The following is a 20,520-nucleotide window of genomic DNA, read 5'->3' as shown; positions in this document are numbered from 1 at the left end:
TGGGTTTATTAATGTCTTGTACAATAACTGCTAAAATAGTACACTGTACACATTTGAACACTTCACCATACTGAGCATGTCTTTCAGGGTTTCAGCACCACGGAGAGAGACCTAAAAGCGACAACATTTAGCATGTGCATACTAAATCCATCAAGTTCTTTTTCCTTTTTGCTTGATTTTTGGTGATAATTGGCAACGTTATCCCACTGCTGAATTCACATGACTTTTCAAAGCTATTCACAGCTGCAGAATATTAAAACTCATTTGAATATTATTGACACATCTCCTGAAAAATACTAGTGTGTTAAATCTTTAGAGGAAAATGTTGCTTCCCTTTTTAAGTTTCTAAATTTTATATTGGAAGGATTTTTCCAAAATTGTGTTGATTTACAGTAGTAATTACTTGTAAACTACCTGCTAAAACACTTTACTATACAGATTTAGCACCATGGACAGAGACACATAAACAACAATGCTAGTATTCATGCTAAATATCCTTGGCTTTTGATTTTTTTGATGTTGACGGACAGTACTGACCCACTAAGGACATGAAAATGCTACTTACACCTGGAAAACATCAAAACTATTTTTTGGGGCTCGGGGGCAAGTGGACATCTCCACGAACAACTTGGAAAACTACATGTCAAGTTTCTACGTCGTATGTTGGCGGGAGCTTTCCAAAACCGTTTAGTTGATATTCGCAAATTTGGTACCATTTCCCGTTAGTACTGCCACAGCGGTTTTGCTATGCAGGTTTCTAATGTCATTCTCTAGTGCGTACTGGGACACAGGCTTGGTTTACAGGTTTCAGCACCCTGGAGAGAGGGAATCAACGGAGGAAAGATTCTTCGCGGCCGCTCTATAAGACTCAATATCCAACATCCGTGCTGATTCAAAGCGCTTTTCAAAAAAAAAAAAAAAAAAATTCTTCACCCTTGTGACTCTGAATTGCGTAGTGATACTGCTACTTATGCCAATCAGAATAGCATCACATGTACTGCTATTTAGTAATGATTGCTCCACTCACAATCTTAGATGCGTTCCCATGAACTCCTATTCATATTTGATAGGGTAATGGCGCATCCATTTTTCACTCAGCGGCGAGGGGAGGAAGGTGCTGCCAGCTGTGTTATTATAGAATTTTTGCATTCGTTCATCAGCTGTTTTTCATCCATACAGACATACGCACACACACACACACACACACACACACACACACACACAGTGACAGTCTCATCTTTCGCAGTGGCGGCAAGCCATGACCCTTCGACCCTTGTGTACCATTGAGCGCACAGATTAGTCATTAGCAGTGCAGCCGAGCAAGTGGATCTGTACAGTCGCAGTATGATGTGATTATGCCTCTGACCTCTTTCCCAGTGACCACTGCCAGCAGAGAAGAATGTTTTCGAGACATACGCCCTCCTCCACAACAACATGCTCTGCTTTCTCTTTTATGCGGGCCGTGGACGATCTCAGTAAAACAGGGACAATGATTGTTGAGACACCGACAAATATGAACGCAATTCCACCAGTAACACAGCAATATTAGCTTACCTACGGATGCGATCTCTGAAATTGAGGTGCAGTCAACTTGCAGGTAATTACATTTTAATGAAACGTTTTCAAACCGAAAGAAAGATCCTTTGTGGAGGTCATTCCTCAACTCCAAATCATTTTCTGGCTGATTCATTTCTCTGCCATGTTAATATAAAAAGCATCAGCTTGGGAGGATGAGACTGAGGGTGTCCTTAATTGTCAATTAAGGACGTATCTCCCTGTCGTAGTCCCGCAACATGACTCGTAGCTTGATTGATAACAACGAGGGCAGAATTGCCTCGCTGCGAGGTTGGTTTAAAATGAGCACTGGAGTAATGAAAATACTTTCAATTATGTTTGCTTTCTAAAACAAGCAATCGCATGTGCAGGCAGTCAAATGATTTACTGAGAAGTCACAAATATGTCACTAATACTATTATTATGGGTATGGTAGAATGCTCAGTGGTGGTTTTAGCTTTGACTGGCAATAGGGCTGGTTGTGACTGGGTTTTAATAACTGATGTGTTTTTCTGCTTATTTGCTGATTACCACATCTATAATGCCAAATATCAAACTAAAGAAAGCCTTAAAGTGCAAAAAGCCATTAGCCACCATCAATCAGGCAAAGACGGATCATCATTACTTGGTCTGTGTTTTTCCATTTTGATGGAGAAATGGTAAAACGAGGATGCAAAAACTCCTAAAATCAGTTTCAGAGGGAATGTCCTGTATGTTAAATGGGCAGAGGTAACAGCCGGCACCTGTCCAAGCAGACAGGCCTTCATAAACAGCTGGCATCATCTAAACAACAGGAAATCAAATGAAGCAACCACTTAGATCTCTCAGCAATTTGATAGATTTTTACAAGCGGCTGGGAGAGTCGAATCAGACCATTTGTTTGATGCGTTTGGTTGATAACTGCAGTCTAGAAAAAAAAAAAAAAAGGCAGATCAATAACTTGTCCTGTTGATGCAGAAGAGACACGGCAACCAAATCAGCTCTGTATTTTCTTGTGTTTTTTTTTTTTCATTTCTATTCTGCACATAAATTATGTTGGTTACAGTCAATGTCTGGGCAGTCTGAGGGACATCATCTTTACTGGGATTGTTTATCTTACTTGTGTTAACTATCTCGAATAAAACTTTTTCTCTCTCACCACCAATCATCGCCCCAAAATCTGCCCTGAGGATACTGTGTGATGGAGTGGCAGAGCGTGTGAGGCAGTCAGAGGGATCATCCTCAAGCCGGAGGACCTGTGTTGATAAACACGTGTCCTGCTGAAATGCCAGGGAAGACACTGTACCCGTACCAAAACAATGGCTGAACTGTGAATGAAGCGAGCTAGTTCTGGCAGTCCACTAAAGTCCGCTGCACCTCCACCTGCAACCCAGTGTCCATCTGTAGACGCCAAACCCATGTTTTCCCTCGGGGGGACAGTTGTTGTCATCACTCCCCAATGCCGAACGTGGTAGACAGACACAAAAGCCTGCACAGACAGGATTTTTTCCCTGCACTTTTCTAAACTTAAAAAGTAATTTATGAATCCCATCCACCTATCTCACAAATATTTTGCCTCCCAGCCACGAGCAAAACAAATTTGAATAAAAAACATTTCACAGTCAACATCCGCAATGACAACCGATTACAGAGTGCATGTATGCTAGACAATCAATGCTCGCACAGCAAATTGTAGCCGCATCCCATGCCACTTGACATACTCGGCTCTGCTCTAAGTAGTGAGTCACAAGAACTTTAACATACTTTTTTGCGAGTTGCTGCCTGGCAAATGTTCACATCAAACTGTGCTTACATTCACTAGTGAATCAGTTAACAGACTCGGCAGGGATTTTTCCCCAAAACAGCGAGGCAACACGCATAGACACTTCAGCATTTAGGAGCCGAGGGAGGTTCTAAACCAGAAAAGTCTGAGAGATGCCGGAGGCGTTTTGTGTTCCCAAGAGAGAAAATCCATTCCTCTAGCAAAGAGTAGACTTTAACGAAACATTCTGTATTTCAAGGGGAAACGTTTTTGTGAAGTGCAGGAGAGACTGTATCTCACTTGCTCTTCATGAGTTAGTAATGGCATTTGCAATGCAGACGATACACTAATTTCTCACAAAAAAAAAAAAAAAAAAAAAAAAAAAAGGAGAAGACTCACCAAGAGGCTGTCCAGCGATGATACGGGCATTTTCCCCTGCCACAGCTGCTCGAGCGTTCCTCTCATTCATGTACTGTACGAAGGCGTAACCCTTGTGTACGGAGCAACCCACTATCTTGCCGTATTTAGCGAAGATGACCTCTATGTCGGTCTTCTTGACTATGGCTGTGTTGAGGTTGCCAATAAAGACTCTGGAGTTGAGGGAGCGTGGGTCATTCTTGTTGGTCACGTTGCTCGTCTGGGTTTTACCAGTCATTCTCCTCCAGTTGCCCTCCTGGGACACAGACAGGGGGGGAGGGGTCGGACTTTAGAGATTTTGGTCAGGCCAACTCCAGCTAATTCTGCTCCTGAGGAAAACCTTATGGAACCCAAAAGTGTTAACTATCACAAAAAGAAAGCAGGCCCACCAACCGCCCGCTAGCTTACCAGCTGGCTCCTGTTGGCTAGTAAGCTAGCTAGCTAGTTTTAGGTCTGCTGAGTTGCGTTTCTTTGAGGAACATCTTTAAAATCACATGTCTGCCAAGATAACTTTATTATAACTGAATTAACCAGTTAAGAGCTGCCATTAACACGGGCTTCACTTTGAGCGTCTACTGAGCTCGTTAGCTGGTTAGCCAGGGAGGTAGGTAGCATTCACAGAAAGTAACAGCCGCTACCGTATGACCATTTCGCACATTGGCTCTTGTTAGTTAGAGCGAATTTATATAAACACAATGCACCAGACAACTAACCCTTTTTTTTATTACCTTTACAAGGCTTTACACGCTACATACCTGGCCAGCTAAGCTAGTTCAGCTGGTTTGTAACCTCAGCAATGTTATGATTTTAAAGGCTGTTTCTCAGACATACAGTCTTTCTTTGTGGTTCTCTAGCCAACAGGGGCTAGCTAATTAGCCAGCTCGCTAAAAAGCTTGCTCGATTAAAAAGTGAGGGGGCAGCAAATGGTGACAACTGCCATTAGTAAATAAAATGTGACGTGAAATGAAATTGTCACTGGTAAAAATGCTATTATGGAATAAAAATGGACATTTAAAAATTGTATAATGAAATAAATAGAAAATCTATTAATATGAAATAAAATTGATAAAATAACATTTCATATTAATAAGTTAGTATATAATAAAATTACTTCAAAATGTATAAGTTAATTTATCTTTAATTACTCTACTTATTTATATGATTAAATATTTCATAATACTGAACACTGTGGGGCTCCATAAAACAAAAAGATTAAAATCAATCAATTTTGATGGAAATACACACTTTTTGTTGATGAAGGCTTTTGATGATGAAGGTTTACTTTATCCAACTCTTGTACAAGGTCACTGGCCAGTCAACTGTTTACCTGAGCCACATGTTTGCGTGGTTGAAATGTTACCACTGAATGGCTGAGTGGGAGAATTAGAAGGAGCAACAATTTGCGAGTATCGCAGCAGTTTTCTCTACTTGGTGAGAAACCAAATACAGTCGCTATCAGTGGGAAGGCTTTGCTATCTCAATACCCATATCATTGCATCCCTAATGCTTTGTGTTCCGTTTCACTGATCACAGAGTGCGTAGGCCGTAATTCATGTTACGGTTTTATTCAGACTTTTTTGTGCTGTCAAATTATCAGCGCGTATTAGCCTCATCTTTTAGAGGGGCTCCCCTACAATCATTTCTAAGTGACCTTTTCATAACTAGGATGTTAGTTTTTATGAAAGATGATTGGCTGCAGAATTAGGAAATATATATCTACCCAAAGAAAGGATGCACTACTGAACAATTCAAGTTCTATATTTAATAAGTTATCGTAGATAGATGGATACATAGATAAATATGTTGATAGATCCCACATATTTCTCATTGATTTTCTTTTTAATGAAAACACACAATTTCATTTTTATAGCTGTAGAAATCCAGGTTTTCATTACAGTTTACCTTCCAAAATGAATAGCAACTGGTACATCAAATACTGTGAAATAATGTGAAGAAAACACTCAATATTCAATATTTGCCTTCTCTGAGTCTCTGTCCCTGACACACGATGATAACAACTATTCAGCTTTGAGACGAAGAACCTGAATAATGGATACAATGCTCAGTAAATAGGATTAGTAACCAAGGAAACACTGATTTTGTTGGAATATCGTGTGCACAGACACGCACACACACACTTTCTAACTGGAAGTCTTTTTTTTTTTTTTTTCCTTTATCCAATTTAATTGTCCATTGCAAGAGCCTCCTGACACTGTGTGGCCTCAGTATCTTCAAAATTACATGATGCAGTTTCACCGCAGCTAATTATAGCATGGCATGAGATTACGTCTAAAATACACCGAGAGGATATAATTCACAATCTGAGTAATGGCTGCATTTGGTTGTAAGGTTGCTTGTTTTCTACCTACGGTAGACGAAGGAGGAAACTGACCAGTCATCCAGAAATACAAGAGCAGCCATTTGATTTACAGGGCAGAGATTCTCTGTCAGGCAACCATTACACCTGAGACTGCAATCACACTAGGCATTCAGCTGCTCATTCATGGATAAACACATATTATTTCACTTGGCAGCACATGTTTTTAGCATTACATCACCTAAAGTCTAATGCTATTCTCTTTCTCCTAATTATTCAACGCCCACTACAGGTGCGCGGTGATTCACAACTCCTTAGGGCTCACTGTTTACAGTGCTGCATCAGCGTGTGTTGTTATGGCGTGTGGGTGTGTGTGTGTGTGTGTGTGTGTGTGTGTGTGTGTGTGGGGGGGGGAATTAACTGCTGCTTGTCATCTCTCAAGTGACCTTGACATTTACCAGCAGCAGTCACTGAAAATTAATGTGACGCAGGCACACACACACATACATGTGCGAACTCGAACGAGCTCCACAATGACCACCTAATGTTATTTTAAACCCACAATCTGACACCCATCCCATATTGATGTCCGTGGGCAGGTCACAGGGAACATGAAAAATCAGCGGAGAAGTGTTAGATAGCCTCTCTTGTCAGATAAATCAGGAGCGGGTAACGGTCATGGAGCCCTTTTACCGCTCTTTACTGTTATATTTCATGTTGTCTTCTCTGTTGTTTTGTTTGGAGCAGGGAACTAATTTATTCCATCAGTGGTTTTCCTGCTGACCTTGCCTTTTAGTTTTATTTACAACCTCCGTCAAGCCTCACATCCAATGAGGTGATAGCGCCATGACAAGAAACATGGGAAGACAAAACTGGAGGTGGTCGGCGGCGGTGGTGTAACTGGCACAATAATTGTTCCGACGACTTGACATTTGTTATCAAAAAACAAAAAGCACAAAGAGCTTCTTCCCAGAAATGCAGTCTGCACACTGCTTTTAGAGGACAATGATGACCTGGTATTCTAAACCTGCTCTTTAAAAATGATTACAGCTTCTACAATACTGCATTTTTGTCAGTAAAGACCAGAAGACAGACAAGTCTTCATTTTCACTTTCATGCCAGCTTGGTCATGTCATAATAGGTATCGCATTTTTCAAAGGGTGGATGTCTCCTTTTGGAATGAAACACTTTGCTGTCCTGGCATTGCACAAAAATCCTGTCATGCCTTGCCTTTAATACGGTACAAAGAAAGCATCGCAGCACCGTGCAAATAATAAAGAAATATGGATACGGTCGGCAGAAAAAGCACCAAGGTCATGTGGTTAACAGCACTGCTGTGTTGGTATAGTGGTAGAGTGAGAAAAAAAGGGATTTACCGTAGAGCAGAAGTAGCCATATTACCGAGTTCTTCCTTGCTCTGTAATGCATTGTGCCTTTGTAGACAGGCTCTTAAAAGGTTGTTGTTTGGGACTGGCCACCTGCCTGATTTATAGACTTTTTTTCATGGAGGGAGGGAACTCATTGAATTGATTCCTTTTGTAATTTCCTACCACTCCACCACTGTACATTTCTCTCCACTATGGCTCAGCCACTCTGCTCTGATTGTTGCCAAGGCAGCCTGACGGGCAGAGAAAAGGCTAGAGAAGCTGCTCGCTGAAACGGAACAGAGGAAGGTAGCCCGATACACCTTTTCCCCTCGTACTGCTGCCATGTCCTGCAGAGGTGGAGTAATTGCTTCATGGATTAAAGTGTGTCTCTCTGCCTGGGAAAGCGATGGCAACAACTGAGAAAAAAAAAAAAATCCTTTTATTTGTAAATCAATGCCTGTTTGTATTGTAGGCTGCAGAGGATTTTTTTTTGTGGTGCACCCGGCCATAAATTTGTGCAATTTTGTGAAGCGTGGTCGGAGGCCGAGGCTATTCTGCTCGACAAGGACAAACTGCAGTCACAACATTTTGTCTGATTTGAACGTAAAAGAACAGTTGTATGAGTTTAATTTAATATCAACGGCCGAATGGCCTTAAGGCAATGATATGCAATATAGTGCATTCCACTTTTCTCCCTGCCTCTTGAAAAATGAGTTTGGTCCTCAAGATGGACAGACATAAATATAAATTTTCGCCACATTTTCAATCAATTGCTGCCCTTTGGCTTTATGAGTCGAGGCGCACAGTGTTGGGCTGAAACTCCAACTCGGTAAGTAGAGAGCTAAAGCTACAGCAAAAAGGGTCTATTAAATGAAAACTATTTAGACTATTTGTAACTATTTAAAGTCAGGGGGATTATTTACTCTGAACGATACTTGCAAAGAAAAAGACAGCCAAATCTCCTAAGGTCAGTCCCCTTTAATTTATATTGGTGTGAGAAGGCATCATGGGGTGTGTGCTTTTGTCTGCGACCGTCAACCAAGGAACTCTAACGTTTGCAGCGCCTTTGATAATAATCTTCGATAATCGTTTTAGAGGAATACTGAGTCTGATATCAGGGTGTGCGTTTGCAGTGTGAGTCTATTTGTTATTTCGGGAGAACGGGCGGTTAGGAGGAAGCCAGCAGGTGGGGAGAGAGAGAGAGAGAGAAAAAACGTGACACAACACCATTATGCCTGGATCACACCGGGTGCGGGTCTTTGACATCGCATCTGGGATGTGTTTTCATACCACACCAGGAGCGTTTCAGAAGTGGGGCGCCTTCTGTGCCCGATTTGGTTGCCTTGCGGATTGGGTCATTTTTCCATGATTGTTGTGCTTCTACCGTGGCTCCATGGTGAAAATCCTCTGCCTGGTTGACCTGGTTGAAGTTATGACGTTGAAGTAGTGATGTGATATGCCACTGGTGTCTGCGCAGGGTGTTTTATTTTGACAATTAATTTTCGAAAAATGCCATATTCCACTCCCGTCTCTGACTTCCTGTCCGACTCGATCTGCTCTGTGCGGCTTGACACATCTTCCTTCAAAAAACAGACTAGGTGCGTATTTTTAGCACTGCAGCACATCTGGTGAAATCACAAGCATTAATACATATATACATATTGTTTTGTATTGCTACATTTTTCATTGTATTCACCCCTGTATCCACCTTTTCCAAATGAATTTCCTCTCGCTAATAAAGTAAAATTTGATTTTGTTTCATTTTTAAATGACTATATGTAATGTAAAAGAGGTAGCTTCAAGTGACTTCTCTCCAGCAAAAAAAAAAAAAAAGATAAACCCAAAAATGACATACTGACAAAGTTAGCAACTAGCCAACTAGCATATTGGAGCATTTAGCAGCTAAAGAGACTGCGGGGAAATAGATATTTTTCTCCTGAATTAACTGAGACAAAATCAGAGCTAAAAGCGGAGCTTAAGGTTATAAGATTGGTAACATCAGTGCAAACTAGCACAAAGACTTTTGTGGATATCGTGACACTGCTAGTATGCCTCAGTATTACTTGAAGATCGCACAAGTCTTTAGTAATACTGGCACGTACCGCCTCCAGGAAATAGCCATATGCCCACACTCCCAAGCAGTCCCCCCACAGAAGGGACTGCTTGGGAGATTCTGGGTTCGACAGACTTGTTCATGCACCACGGTCACAGTAGCACTGCTCAGTGCTCGTTAAACCTGTAAGCCTGTGGATATTATCCCTGAGTCCTGCTGGATGCTGACTTTATAGAGATCCGCTGCTGCAGTTTCGGTTTAGTTACCCAACTTTTAGAGCCTGTTAGCTTTAATAACTGTTTTGCATTTTGATTTAAATACTTCTGTCGTCCATTTTCCATCTGGCTATTTTAAGTACACATATAGCATCAACACAATTATTACAGTAAATCAAGTAAAAATACTTCTTGATTTCATAATTTATCGGCTTTATGCAGCCTACAGCTTTATATTTTGGGAGGATAATGGAGAATATTGTTTTACTTCCACTCCATACTGCTGTGTCACGTTTGTGTGCGCTGCACTGGTGTGACCTGAACAGTGCACAGCACTTAATACTATGTATAATGAAGTCTGAATACCTGAAATATTCAATACATTTAGAGGTCAGAACCAAGTATATACCGAGGGAAAAGTAACACTCGAGCCTCCTGGTACTGATTAAGAATGAAAATTCAGTCTTGTAACCTATAATATTTTTTGTAAATTGGTATATTCCAAAAGGTGAAAATATTCAGAATCCCGAGCTTTATTCACTCACTTCTCCCTTAGCTTGCATTTACTGGTGCCAGACAGTGTTAACTGAGCCTTCCACTTAGTGAACAAAAGATGAAGGTCTCCTTGATCCGTCTGCACTCACACTTCTCATGACACTTTATCCTTTTAGCACCTTTAACATACGACAGTTAAACACATGAAGGTGTACTTACTAGATACTCAGTGCTTTTTTATGTTCTTTAGAATTTTTACTTTGGTTACTATCATTATGGCTTTGGGAGAAAGACTATACACTGTGTACATCAAGCATCTTATCTGACTTCCAATGCCACAGCCTTTCTCAGAAGGCTCTTTTCCTTTTTTTTTTTTACCTGCAGCAAACCTAAATTTTTAATACAGATAGTGGCTATATGCTTTGCTGCTCCAGCTGAAAATTCATTGACTATTGAAAAGCCTGGAACAATGGTACAATTAGCTAAGATGCAAATGGAGCCATTTCTGCGTTGGCCCTCATTCACCTGCAGTGAGGAAATCGGTAATGCAGTGGGAGAAACTCCTGTGTGCCGGGGCACGGCGGACATGGGATGATATGCGAATGGAATTTGTTATTCTCCGGGGGGGGGGGGGGGTTCACTGTTTGTGATGGACAGGGTAGGGTAACACTTCAACTGCAATGACAAGATTTAATTTCTTCTTATGGTAGTATGCAGCTGCACAGAGTTGAAAGTAATCTGGTCAAACACAGTGAGCTGTCTCGCGCAGAATGTATCAATCCCTGTCTGCTCTTAATCCAGTTTGATAGGTAAGGCCAGCACAAAACCCACTCTGCCTGATTGTCTTGAAATCTTCCTCTGCACTATGGAACATATTTACAAGCTTTCCCTCCCCAGTACAGTGGGATATTCCCATCTACTCTAAATGGGAAGGAAGACAAATTGCATCTGTTTCTGTTTTTTTTGGTTTTGTTTTGTTTTGTTTTGTTTTGAACATAAAGACACTTGTGCAGCGGTGGAAACCTCTTGAAATCCTTCACTTTAGCACAAGCAGCAGAACAACAATGAAAACATACTGAGGGTCAAGTGGCACTGGACCTAACTACTTCATATACCTTTGGTTACCATAGCCAGGCACCCTGTTTTATGTACTTAGCAGATACCTTAAATGCAAATGATTTGCTCTGACACGTGGTGGAGAGTATATAAAGGCTCACACAATGGAAAAGTACTAGTGCAAAGTGTACTTAACTACACCCTCCTGGGAATAAACTGTAAATAAACTTTAAACTTTTCATCTCTGCACTTACACCTTCCATGCTAAATACAATAACTCTCACACCACACTGGCTCAGGCTTGGCTTGAGCCCCCCCCCGGTTACGCTGCTATAGGCCTAGACTGCCTAGGGACTTCCCATGATGCACCGAGCTCCTCTCTCCTCCTCTTCCTCTCCATCTGCACCCACTCATATAGCATCAGTGCTCGTTACTAACTTGACTTCTTCTCTCTCCCGTAGTTTTTTGCTTTCTCCTCTCTCTCCTCTCTCTTCCTGTCGCTTTCTACAGGTATTTCCACCCCCACTGCTTCAATTATTATGATTATCATCTATTATTATATTTAGTTTTAATAGTATTATTATTCACCCTATTATTATAATTATTAGTTTTATTATTAGTGTCATTATTGTTAAACATCTTTATGTTGTACGTCTACTGTGCTATGCCCCCCCAACCCAGCCGGTCTGGGCAGATGGTCGCCCACCGTGACCCAGGTTCTGCTCAAGGTTTCTACCTGTTAAAAGGGAGTGTTTCCTTGTCGCTGTCGCCGAGTGCTTGCTCATGGGGGAATGTTGGGTCTCTGTAAATATAACTATGAAGAGTGCGGTCCAGACCTGCTCTACATGAAAAGCGCCCTGAGGTAACCCCTGTTACGATTTGGCGCTGTATAAATAAAATTGAATTGAACCGGACTGATATTAGCTGTACTACCATTAATACGCACTTGAGAGGATGCAGACTTGACTACTCTCTATTTCTGATACACTATGTTCATCTACTGAATCACCCTACTTTATATTATATACAAATTTAAGACGCAGCTGTTTCGGGCAGTTGATATCGCAAAGTGTCACTATGAGTACTGGCTTTTTAGATGCCAAATGCTCCACTGTGTTCCCCGCGTAGACGCTAACTTTGTCTGCGGCTTGATGCTTGGCAATGTAACGTACAATGGCTTTTTAGGGATTTTTTTTTGCTGGAAACCTGCCGCCTGCTCCGGCGAAAAACAACGCTGACGAGAGCGTTGAGAGTGAACCAAAACAGTAAAGTCGCGGGTCGTATAGCGTCTTCCATGACCTGGAGGACGCTATAAGGCTCCATGGAGCTGAGGGGAACTGCAGAGTTAGGTGATGATTTTATGTGGGTTCAACACTATGGGCGCCCCACTTTCACATACAAGTAGTTACGTCATTCATTGTTATCATAAAAATGTTGATTGTAACCACACATTAATCCATAATATAATAAGAGCATTGCATACACAAATTCCTACTCCTACTCACTGCTTAGAAAGGACTGTATTTCTAAATCTTTTTCTTGTGTAATTATATTATAACCAATAAAAATCAGCAAACTAATGTCAGTAAAAACCATAAGGAGAACCTGATAAAAAAATAAAATGACATTACTGAAACCAAAATGTGTAAGCAAGCCAAAATATTGTAGAGGTATGCTGTGATATGGTGGGTCTAATGAATTTGGCCATTGACCGTTCTGCTCTCCCCATTAAATCTGGATGTGGCATCATTAGTGCACCAAGTTGCAGCTGCGGCTGGGACAAATTTTTAATGGGGGCAAATTTGCATTCGTTAACATCTGCTCTGCAGGAGAGGTAAAACAGAGTCCCGGCTCTTCATTAGAAGCATTAATGTTCGCTTTAAAAAGAGTTTGTCTGCAATGAAAACACAAACTGCAGCCCAGGCTCCAGTATCTAAAACAGCCATGTAGCCAAACAGCAGTATATTTGTCAGAGCTTAGCTCCCTTACAATTAACAGTTTGCAGAAGGATATTTCTTATTTATGGGTGCCCCTGTGAGCCACACTGTGCTCAATAGCCTGTATTGTGAAAGGATGACAGGCAATTTTTTAGCTTCAGAACCTTGGCAACAGCTCATAGGAATTTAAATGACCTTAAAATTCACAGGTTTCATTTATGGAATTACTACGCAGAAAAGCAGGACTGTTATCTGTAAAATTTCATCAAAATAGGCAAATGTTTCCAACTTTGTGAGCTTTGTTCTTATTGAGTGCTATGTATGAATTCTGTTTTTGAGTCGGATTCCAAGAGGTTATAGGAAGGATATGTTTGGCATTGCTTCTTCTCTGGTGGTGTTGCACAGAGGGGCTGGTCGGCCATCTGTAGCCTTGAAATGACCTGTGTGTCAGCAGAGGCCCCCGTCCAGCAGCACTTGCCCTTGCCTGTAGCACTGCCTGGCGCTGAAACCGTTTAATGAGAAGGTGCTTGTCTGTCACCCTCCCTGGGTCTGTGCACATATTTCTGCTGGTGGTGTGGCAGGACGCTGCGACTTGGACGCACAGAGAGGCAAAGTCCTGCCCCCCCCCCCCTGCTGCGGAGTGCAAGTGCAGCTGCCTCCACCATACGTTTACACCACAAGCAACGCAATCAATCAAGTCAGCACAAATTCATTAATTTCATATTGAGGTAAGCAGCCGGAGAGACTCAACCTACGCACGTAGAGTTGGCCAAGAAAATTTGGCCATTGTTCTACTTTATGGGGCCGTCAGGCTTCAGTGGGCAGGTTTTTCCTGCTTTGCTGTTTCCAATGTAATTTTCATTTTTATTCATTATCATTTTGCCTGCCAAGTGCAAAAATGGATGTGAAGTTTATTCTAGTCATTCATCGCTTCCCGTATCAGACGTGGAATTTAAGTGAAAATTGAAATTCAAATCATTTTACGCAATTGGAGTGTCTCAAGCTACTTGCTGGTCAAACTGGGCAACGTAAAAAAAAATACAATACGTGAGCATGAGTAAATATAATATGGGAAGGTATCCACATGCGGTACTTCTCGTTCCAGTGATACTCCCAAAGAAAGATGAGAGATGCTAATCCCCGATAACAGCATTGACAGGTCGGTGTGAAGGGACCTGTATGATGCAACAGTTGACACACCCCTCCGATGGACTTTGATGATATAAATCTCCGTCATGTTACGTTTTATGTCTGTGACTGCTCCCTCCTCGTATTGCCAGGCTAAATGTTCAAAGTTAGCAGAAACTTTGTTTAATGCATTGACAAGGTAAAAAAAAAAAACCCAAAAAAAACCCCTTGCATCGCAGACTTCAAAGAATCCCCAACACTTCAAAAGCTTCTTCATGGTTCGGTGACTAATCTTCAAAGTCATGCCAAGGATTGAACTGATAGCGCTGCTGTGTATGGCAGGTACAAACATCCTCGCCGGCGCCACTGAGTTTTGAGGTGTAGAGAAAGGGAGAGGAAGATAAAACCAAAAGCTAATTGAGACAAAGTCTGTCCCTCACCGGTGTGAAATACAAAGCCTCTGGCTGAAGACATTTGGTAATTACAACTGCCAGAGAACCAATCAGTCAAATGAACGCGCCATTAGAGGTTGAAGCCGGGCATTAAGGTAAATTGGAAAATCATTGGTGATCCTGGAGGTTTATCCCAGTCATTGCGGAGCTTACTGTAGATCTATCTTACCTCTTTGCTGTCTCGTGTGTCATAGTAATCTCAAGAAATGATCTCTCTCTGCAGTTTCTCTTTCTGCACCTGTCCACTAATTGACATCGGGTGTATCCTTTCACCAGCAGAGGCTGAAATAGCTCACTAGCAAATTTTATTTAAGTTGTTATGAGAACTTTCTCCGCGTCTTATCCCGGCAGGGGAGTGGTACAGCTAATGAGATCCTCCAAAATGCCAAAATCTTTGTTGAAGACTTTGGGACTGCCAGTGTTTGTCGTATGGTGAGTTACTGGCCGATGCTTTGTATTATATTTCTTAAGATACTTGGGAGCATGAGCAAGTGCATTTTAATAAGACACGTCCCAGACTTCTGTTGGAAATAACAGGTTTTGACCAGGAGGGGCACCCAAGCATGCCCTGTGCGGCAAAATGCAATAGAAGAAGAAGAACTCCAGTTCTGTATCTGTTTTTCAGCGAACCCAAGCAAACTGCGGGCAGCGAGGATTCACTGAGTTTTAACAAGGAAGATCCAACACGGAGACACTTCACTCACCATCAAACAACTGGCCTCATGCAAGTACGTCGTCATATTCTCATCCCAAACCACACTTACTGTACTCTTTTCCCCTCTGGGACATGTTTACAAGTTGGATTCAGCAAACCCTCGTAGCTCCAGAACTTGTTGTAAATTGCTTTTTTCAACCTGATGAATGCCACCCGTTCATCAGATTTTAATTATTAGCACAACTAAGGCCCTAAATTGCAAGTTGGCAAGTTTCCTTCACAAAAATGTTACTGAACACTAAAAAGAATAGCTTTATGCATTAAGCTTACAGACCTGCTGTCAGAAATCAGAAGGCAAAAACATAAACTATTTAGCAGTAACAATAGCGTTATTAGAAGACCCAGATAAATAAGAAAAGTTGTCGAACCTCTCTGTAAAAATTAGCAGGCCTTGATGAACGTAATTGTGATACCATGAGCACAATATTAGTTTTACTTTAAGTTTTCTTTTATTTTTTAACGTTTATTTTAGCGGATTTTGGTAACATATTTAAAAACCAAATCCATTCACATCAACGAATTAAATTCCCCAAGTCAAACAAGGGTTTTTTTTTCCCGTTTGAAGGGAGGCAGACTATCTTTACATGACCGTACGAAAAGCCCGGATCACTCGTAAAATCTGGTTGTTTCCAAGAGAAAATTCTAAATACATATAATGGTGAATGTGACGATTCCGGGTGGTTCTTGCACGCGGCCCATTTTCTGTCCACATTTCTCGATATGCACACGTGAAATGTCTTTCGTCTTCTGCATAACATATAGTACAGGCCTGTACTGTATAGTGTCCTCTCAATCCCTTGCGTGGGGGGTACAGATTTGGAGACGCAGAAATGGTGAACTTCATTAGTCACGATTAAAGCTACTGTTAAAGCACCCAGTAATTAGAGAGTTAATTACTGAATGCAAATACAGTGAATGCTGAAAAAAATACCGCTCATAAATAAAAAAAACATAATTAAAAAAAAAATTATCTTTAATGAAAATTGAAGCTCCCTCTGTACCTCTGTTGAAATGGCTCCAAATCAGAATAATATGGACTCAGAAAATGAGACACTAACGTTGAACTGAAATGTTTATATAACTTTCAATACGGTTATCATCCTGCCCTCCATTCATCCCTCCCAAACATGGGCAGACAGAGATAATACATGACCCACTTTGCACAAACGCACAACATTCATGTAGGTAATAAGCTCCGACGTACAAACGCAGGACATTGCTCGCGTCTTTTTTTTATATTTATGAGTAGCGTCTCATAACTCAAGAAAATTCAGTGCACTTTCTCTACCCCCTCTTTAGTTTTATCATTCCGAGAACTATAGATTGAAATCGATTTCCCCCGATTTAAAATGTGCATACAAAAGTAGCCCCCTGTAGTGAAGGGCATAGTTCCCACAATCAAAGGAGTCTAAGCAAGGCCCTAGAACTAAGGGTTGGATCTCAGTATCCCAGGAGTCCTAAAAGCGCCCCAAGACTGTTACTAATAAGACTATGACACATCTCTTGTTATCCCCAATGCATGTTACAATTTCAAATACAGAACAGGGTAGTGTGACGCTGAAGGAGATAGAGAGAGAAAAACACAAACGACATGTCTAAGAGAGGGAAACCGAACGTTCAACAGGTTTATTTAATTGGCTGGCTGCTTTTGGTGTCTCCATTAAAAAAGGGCTCCCACCCTCTCCGTCTGTTAATAGACATTTCATCACGCCCCCCTCATTTCATTTCCCTTTAATTACTACAGCAGTTGTAGCATAACGGTGAAGAACAATCAGAACGGTATCTCAATATTTGCTTACAGCCACGCGAGTTCACTTGATGTCTGGAGCTCAAAAGATACGGCAGCACAATAGGATAAGCTTTGGCGAGAGGGCTGATGCCTCTCTTACACTCTCTTTTTGTGCCTCTTACAAACAGGCGATGCAAACACAATTGCAGCCAGTAGTAATCGCTGCTAATTCTACCTGTTCCAAACTAGATAAACCGCAGCTCACTCGCTCCACATAGTAATTGGAAGGCACAGTTGCAGATTTTTAAAGCTAGTCGGAGCCCAGGGGAACCCTCAAGGGCCTCCCTGGGCAATGAAGCCCTCAGCGTGCTTCATGAGGTGTAGCACTTTTTTTTTTTTTTTTTTTTTTTTTTCTTCTTGCCCCGGCACATTTCCATTCATCAGGTCTACTAACGTGCAGTATAAGAGCCGCCGACTTCAGTAAAATAGATCAGAGTGTAAGGTTTGTCAAAAAAGAGGCAGGCATACCGGAATATACACACTCAAACACGCATACGCGCTCAGAGGCGGATGCGCTCATAAATACACAAACATAAGAGCGTGCGCGCAGGCCGACGTGTGCGAGCACACGCGTGAACTCATAGTCGCTCAGGCGGCACGCAGGCGCGTAAAGTCGGTCACGCGCGCGCACACACTGCAGACATAAAAGCAACGGAGAACCTCACACGGCGGACCCGTCAAAATCCTCGAAGTATAGCTTCTGACAGTTTGACAGCACGTGCTTGCTTTTGTGCAGCGGAGGAGGCTTATGGAGTCTGTCTGCTGCCCTCAACACTTCCTCTCCTCTTAGAGTAATGAAAGGCACGCACCATGCGGCATTACGCATAACACTACACAAGCTGGAGACACTTCACTTGCATTATACAAAACAAAGCACTATATAAAAATAGATTTGGAAAAAAAAAACAAACCATCTCAGTTGCGGGGTTGAGAAAGTGGCATTATCACGTGCCTTTGAAGTTATTCGTTTTTTTTCAACATGAGACATCACACGTGGAGAAAAATGACACCTACTCACTTAGAACGAATGCTGTCAAAAAAAAACCGAGGCTCTGAAGTCACTAAAAAAAAATTTTGAAAACATCGTATCTGAAAATTAAGTCATATCTAAGCAAAGAATAAGCCCTCTTAGAAAATACTAACTAAATGTGAAAGAGGATTTCAGGAACCCGAAATGACTGAAACCCTGCCACACTGTATGACACGTATGCCTTAAAGCGCTGTGCAAAAAGGCAGACCAAATAATGACACACCAGCTATGGATGAATGCGCCCATCCTCTTCAAGAGCAAATGCATGAACTCGAACACTCAAACGGCATAGGCTCTGATGAGGGGGGAAGTCGTTTTTGAGGGGGGATGGGCCATCTTGGAACACGAGCGCCGTCTGCGCTGTTTTGGTTTTTTTTTTTTGGCTGCGCCAGGACAACTGCCACCTCTTGGTGGGACAACTCATTCTTATTCCGAGACGTGAAATCCATCGTCAGGTTCTCACATTCTGAATTAAAATACTACTGAAACTCACTTGTCCCAAAAATATCTGTAAATAATGAAAAAACTGTTTTGCGCACCGTTAAAAAAAAAAAAAAGAAGAGTGACACGTAATCTTATCTATGAGGATTTGGGCCTCTGTATCTGTCGAACACTAAAATAACTTAAGGTGAAGTGAACTGCTAAACCTTTGATGCTCCCCCCTCTGTCTCTACCCTCCTCTCAAGCCTTATCACATCATCTATCTCCTCACTTGTTTGTTTTGTGAGTGACACCTCGTACTCCGCCTTATACAATATCTGTCAGACTGCATTATTAATGCCGATAGAGCGTAAACCGCTAGGGCGGAGGAGGAGTGCAGAGAGGTCACAAAATGATCAAAGAATGGCGGGGAAACGGATGACAGACAGGGTATTTTTTCTCTTTGCCACACCGACCCCAGGGACTTTAAAATACATAGATAAACAGCTTTTTCATGGAAGGGTGAATCCTGTTAATTTGTCATGCTGGCGGAGTAATAACAAGTATTACACAATAATAAGCTTCCCTTGTGGATTCCCTGTTTTTTTGCCTCCTGATGCGGTGTTTCACAGCCCTGTAATCACCACAAAATAAATCAGCTAAAAATCAAATTTCCGCTCATCACGTGGTGCAAAGTCATGGATTCGCTTTAATAAAACTATAAACACCGTCGTATGATAATCACTGCGTGCTGATTCCCTGCTTTGCCTTGCAGAGTTGAAGAGGATTAGGCCTGGGTTCCCTTCATGGCTAACCCAATAATGTGTATGACAGAGCTGCAGGCGGCTTAGTGTTTACTGCCTCACATCTCTCTAAGGAGCTCGGAAGTACAGCATAGACAGGCCTGATGTTTTTCCCTCCATCACCTCTGCTCCTTCTCCCGGTAAATCATTGCTGATGCCTACTGCACCGCAGCCGCTCGCAAGCCAAGCTCCAACTGCAGCGCTTCAGGTTTGCCCTAATATGCTGTCCAGCTGCGTGTAATCGGTCGTACAGTGCCTTAGCTAACGCGCTGCAGTCCGGTCTCCGGCGAGAAGCGCGGCTGTTAAAAGAACCCGTTTCCTGACGAGAAAGTTGTTGCCCATTTCACCGTATTCGAAGAGGTTGTCTAAATAATGAAACTCGGAGAAAAAAGGTATGCACATCTAGAAAAAAACAAATTACATCATGAAACATATCAAAAATTAAAATAAATGAACTCGTCGCAGTGAACAATATCTATCGTAAAAGATTCCTGATGTAAATACTATCAGATGATATTAATAATCTAGTCTTGTTTAGTGTAAGTATTACAGTTTAACTCCACCCTTTGGAGTTTTTGACCACTACTAGCGCTAACAGCACTGTTTACACAAGTGGGCCCCCCCCCTTTTTCATGGGGCACCTTTAAAGACCTGTTGATCAATTTGGGTTTGGGAGTGACAGCAGGTTCCATCCTGTGTTTAAATTTTGGTATTGGACTGACCCTGTTCTTTAGATTTGGGTTTTAACAACAAAGTCTTAAAAGAAAAAAAAAGACAGGTTAAACTTGCACTAGTTGTTTTTTTGTGGCCACTTGGCAGTACAACAAGCTGAAGTAAGCATCTTTTAAAGTTGTTATGGTGGATTTGTTGGCAAAAAAGTTGCTCTCGGAACAACATTGGCATTCATTTGGAGTCCCGTGTCTGGTCATCTGACAAATGTAAGTACAGCGTTTACTCCTTTTAGTCCTGCTTTGTGTTTTCCACCAAATGCTGAACCAGACGGTAGATCTGAGGGACATAAAAGCAAAACG

At 41.8% G+C, this 20,520-nt stretch overlaps 1 protein-coding gene across 2 annotated transcripts in view; it reads right to left on the bottom strand.

Annotated features, from left to right (window-relative positions):
- LOC120789785 (RNA-binding Raly-like protein) overlaps positions 1 to 20,520 on the bottom strand; it is a 92,814-nt gene that overhangs the window by 48,377 nt on the left and 23,917 nt on the right. For both annotated transcript variants that reach the window (XM_040126804.1, XM_040126803.1), the window contains exon 2: positions 3,695 to 3,968. In XM_040126804.1, coding sequence (XP_039982738.1) covers positions 3,695 to 3,950 — 256 coding nt within the window. In that variant the 5' untranslated portion in view covers positions 3,951 to 3,968. The remainder of the gene's footprint in view (positions 1 to 3,694; positions 3,969 to 20,520) is intronic.

Source organism: Xiphias gladius, chromosome 5, assembly GCF_016859285.1.
Source record: "Xiphias gladius isolate SHS-SW01 ecotype Sanya breed wild chromosome 5, ASM1685928v1, whole genome shotgun sequence".
Classification (NCBI taxonomy): Eukaryota; Metazoa; Chordata; class Actinopteri; order Istiophoriformes; family Xiphiidae; genus Xiphias; species Xiphias gladius.
The sequence above is the reverse complement of the archived record's forward strand: the minus strand, read 5'-3'. Positions and strand labels throughout refer to the sequence as shown.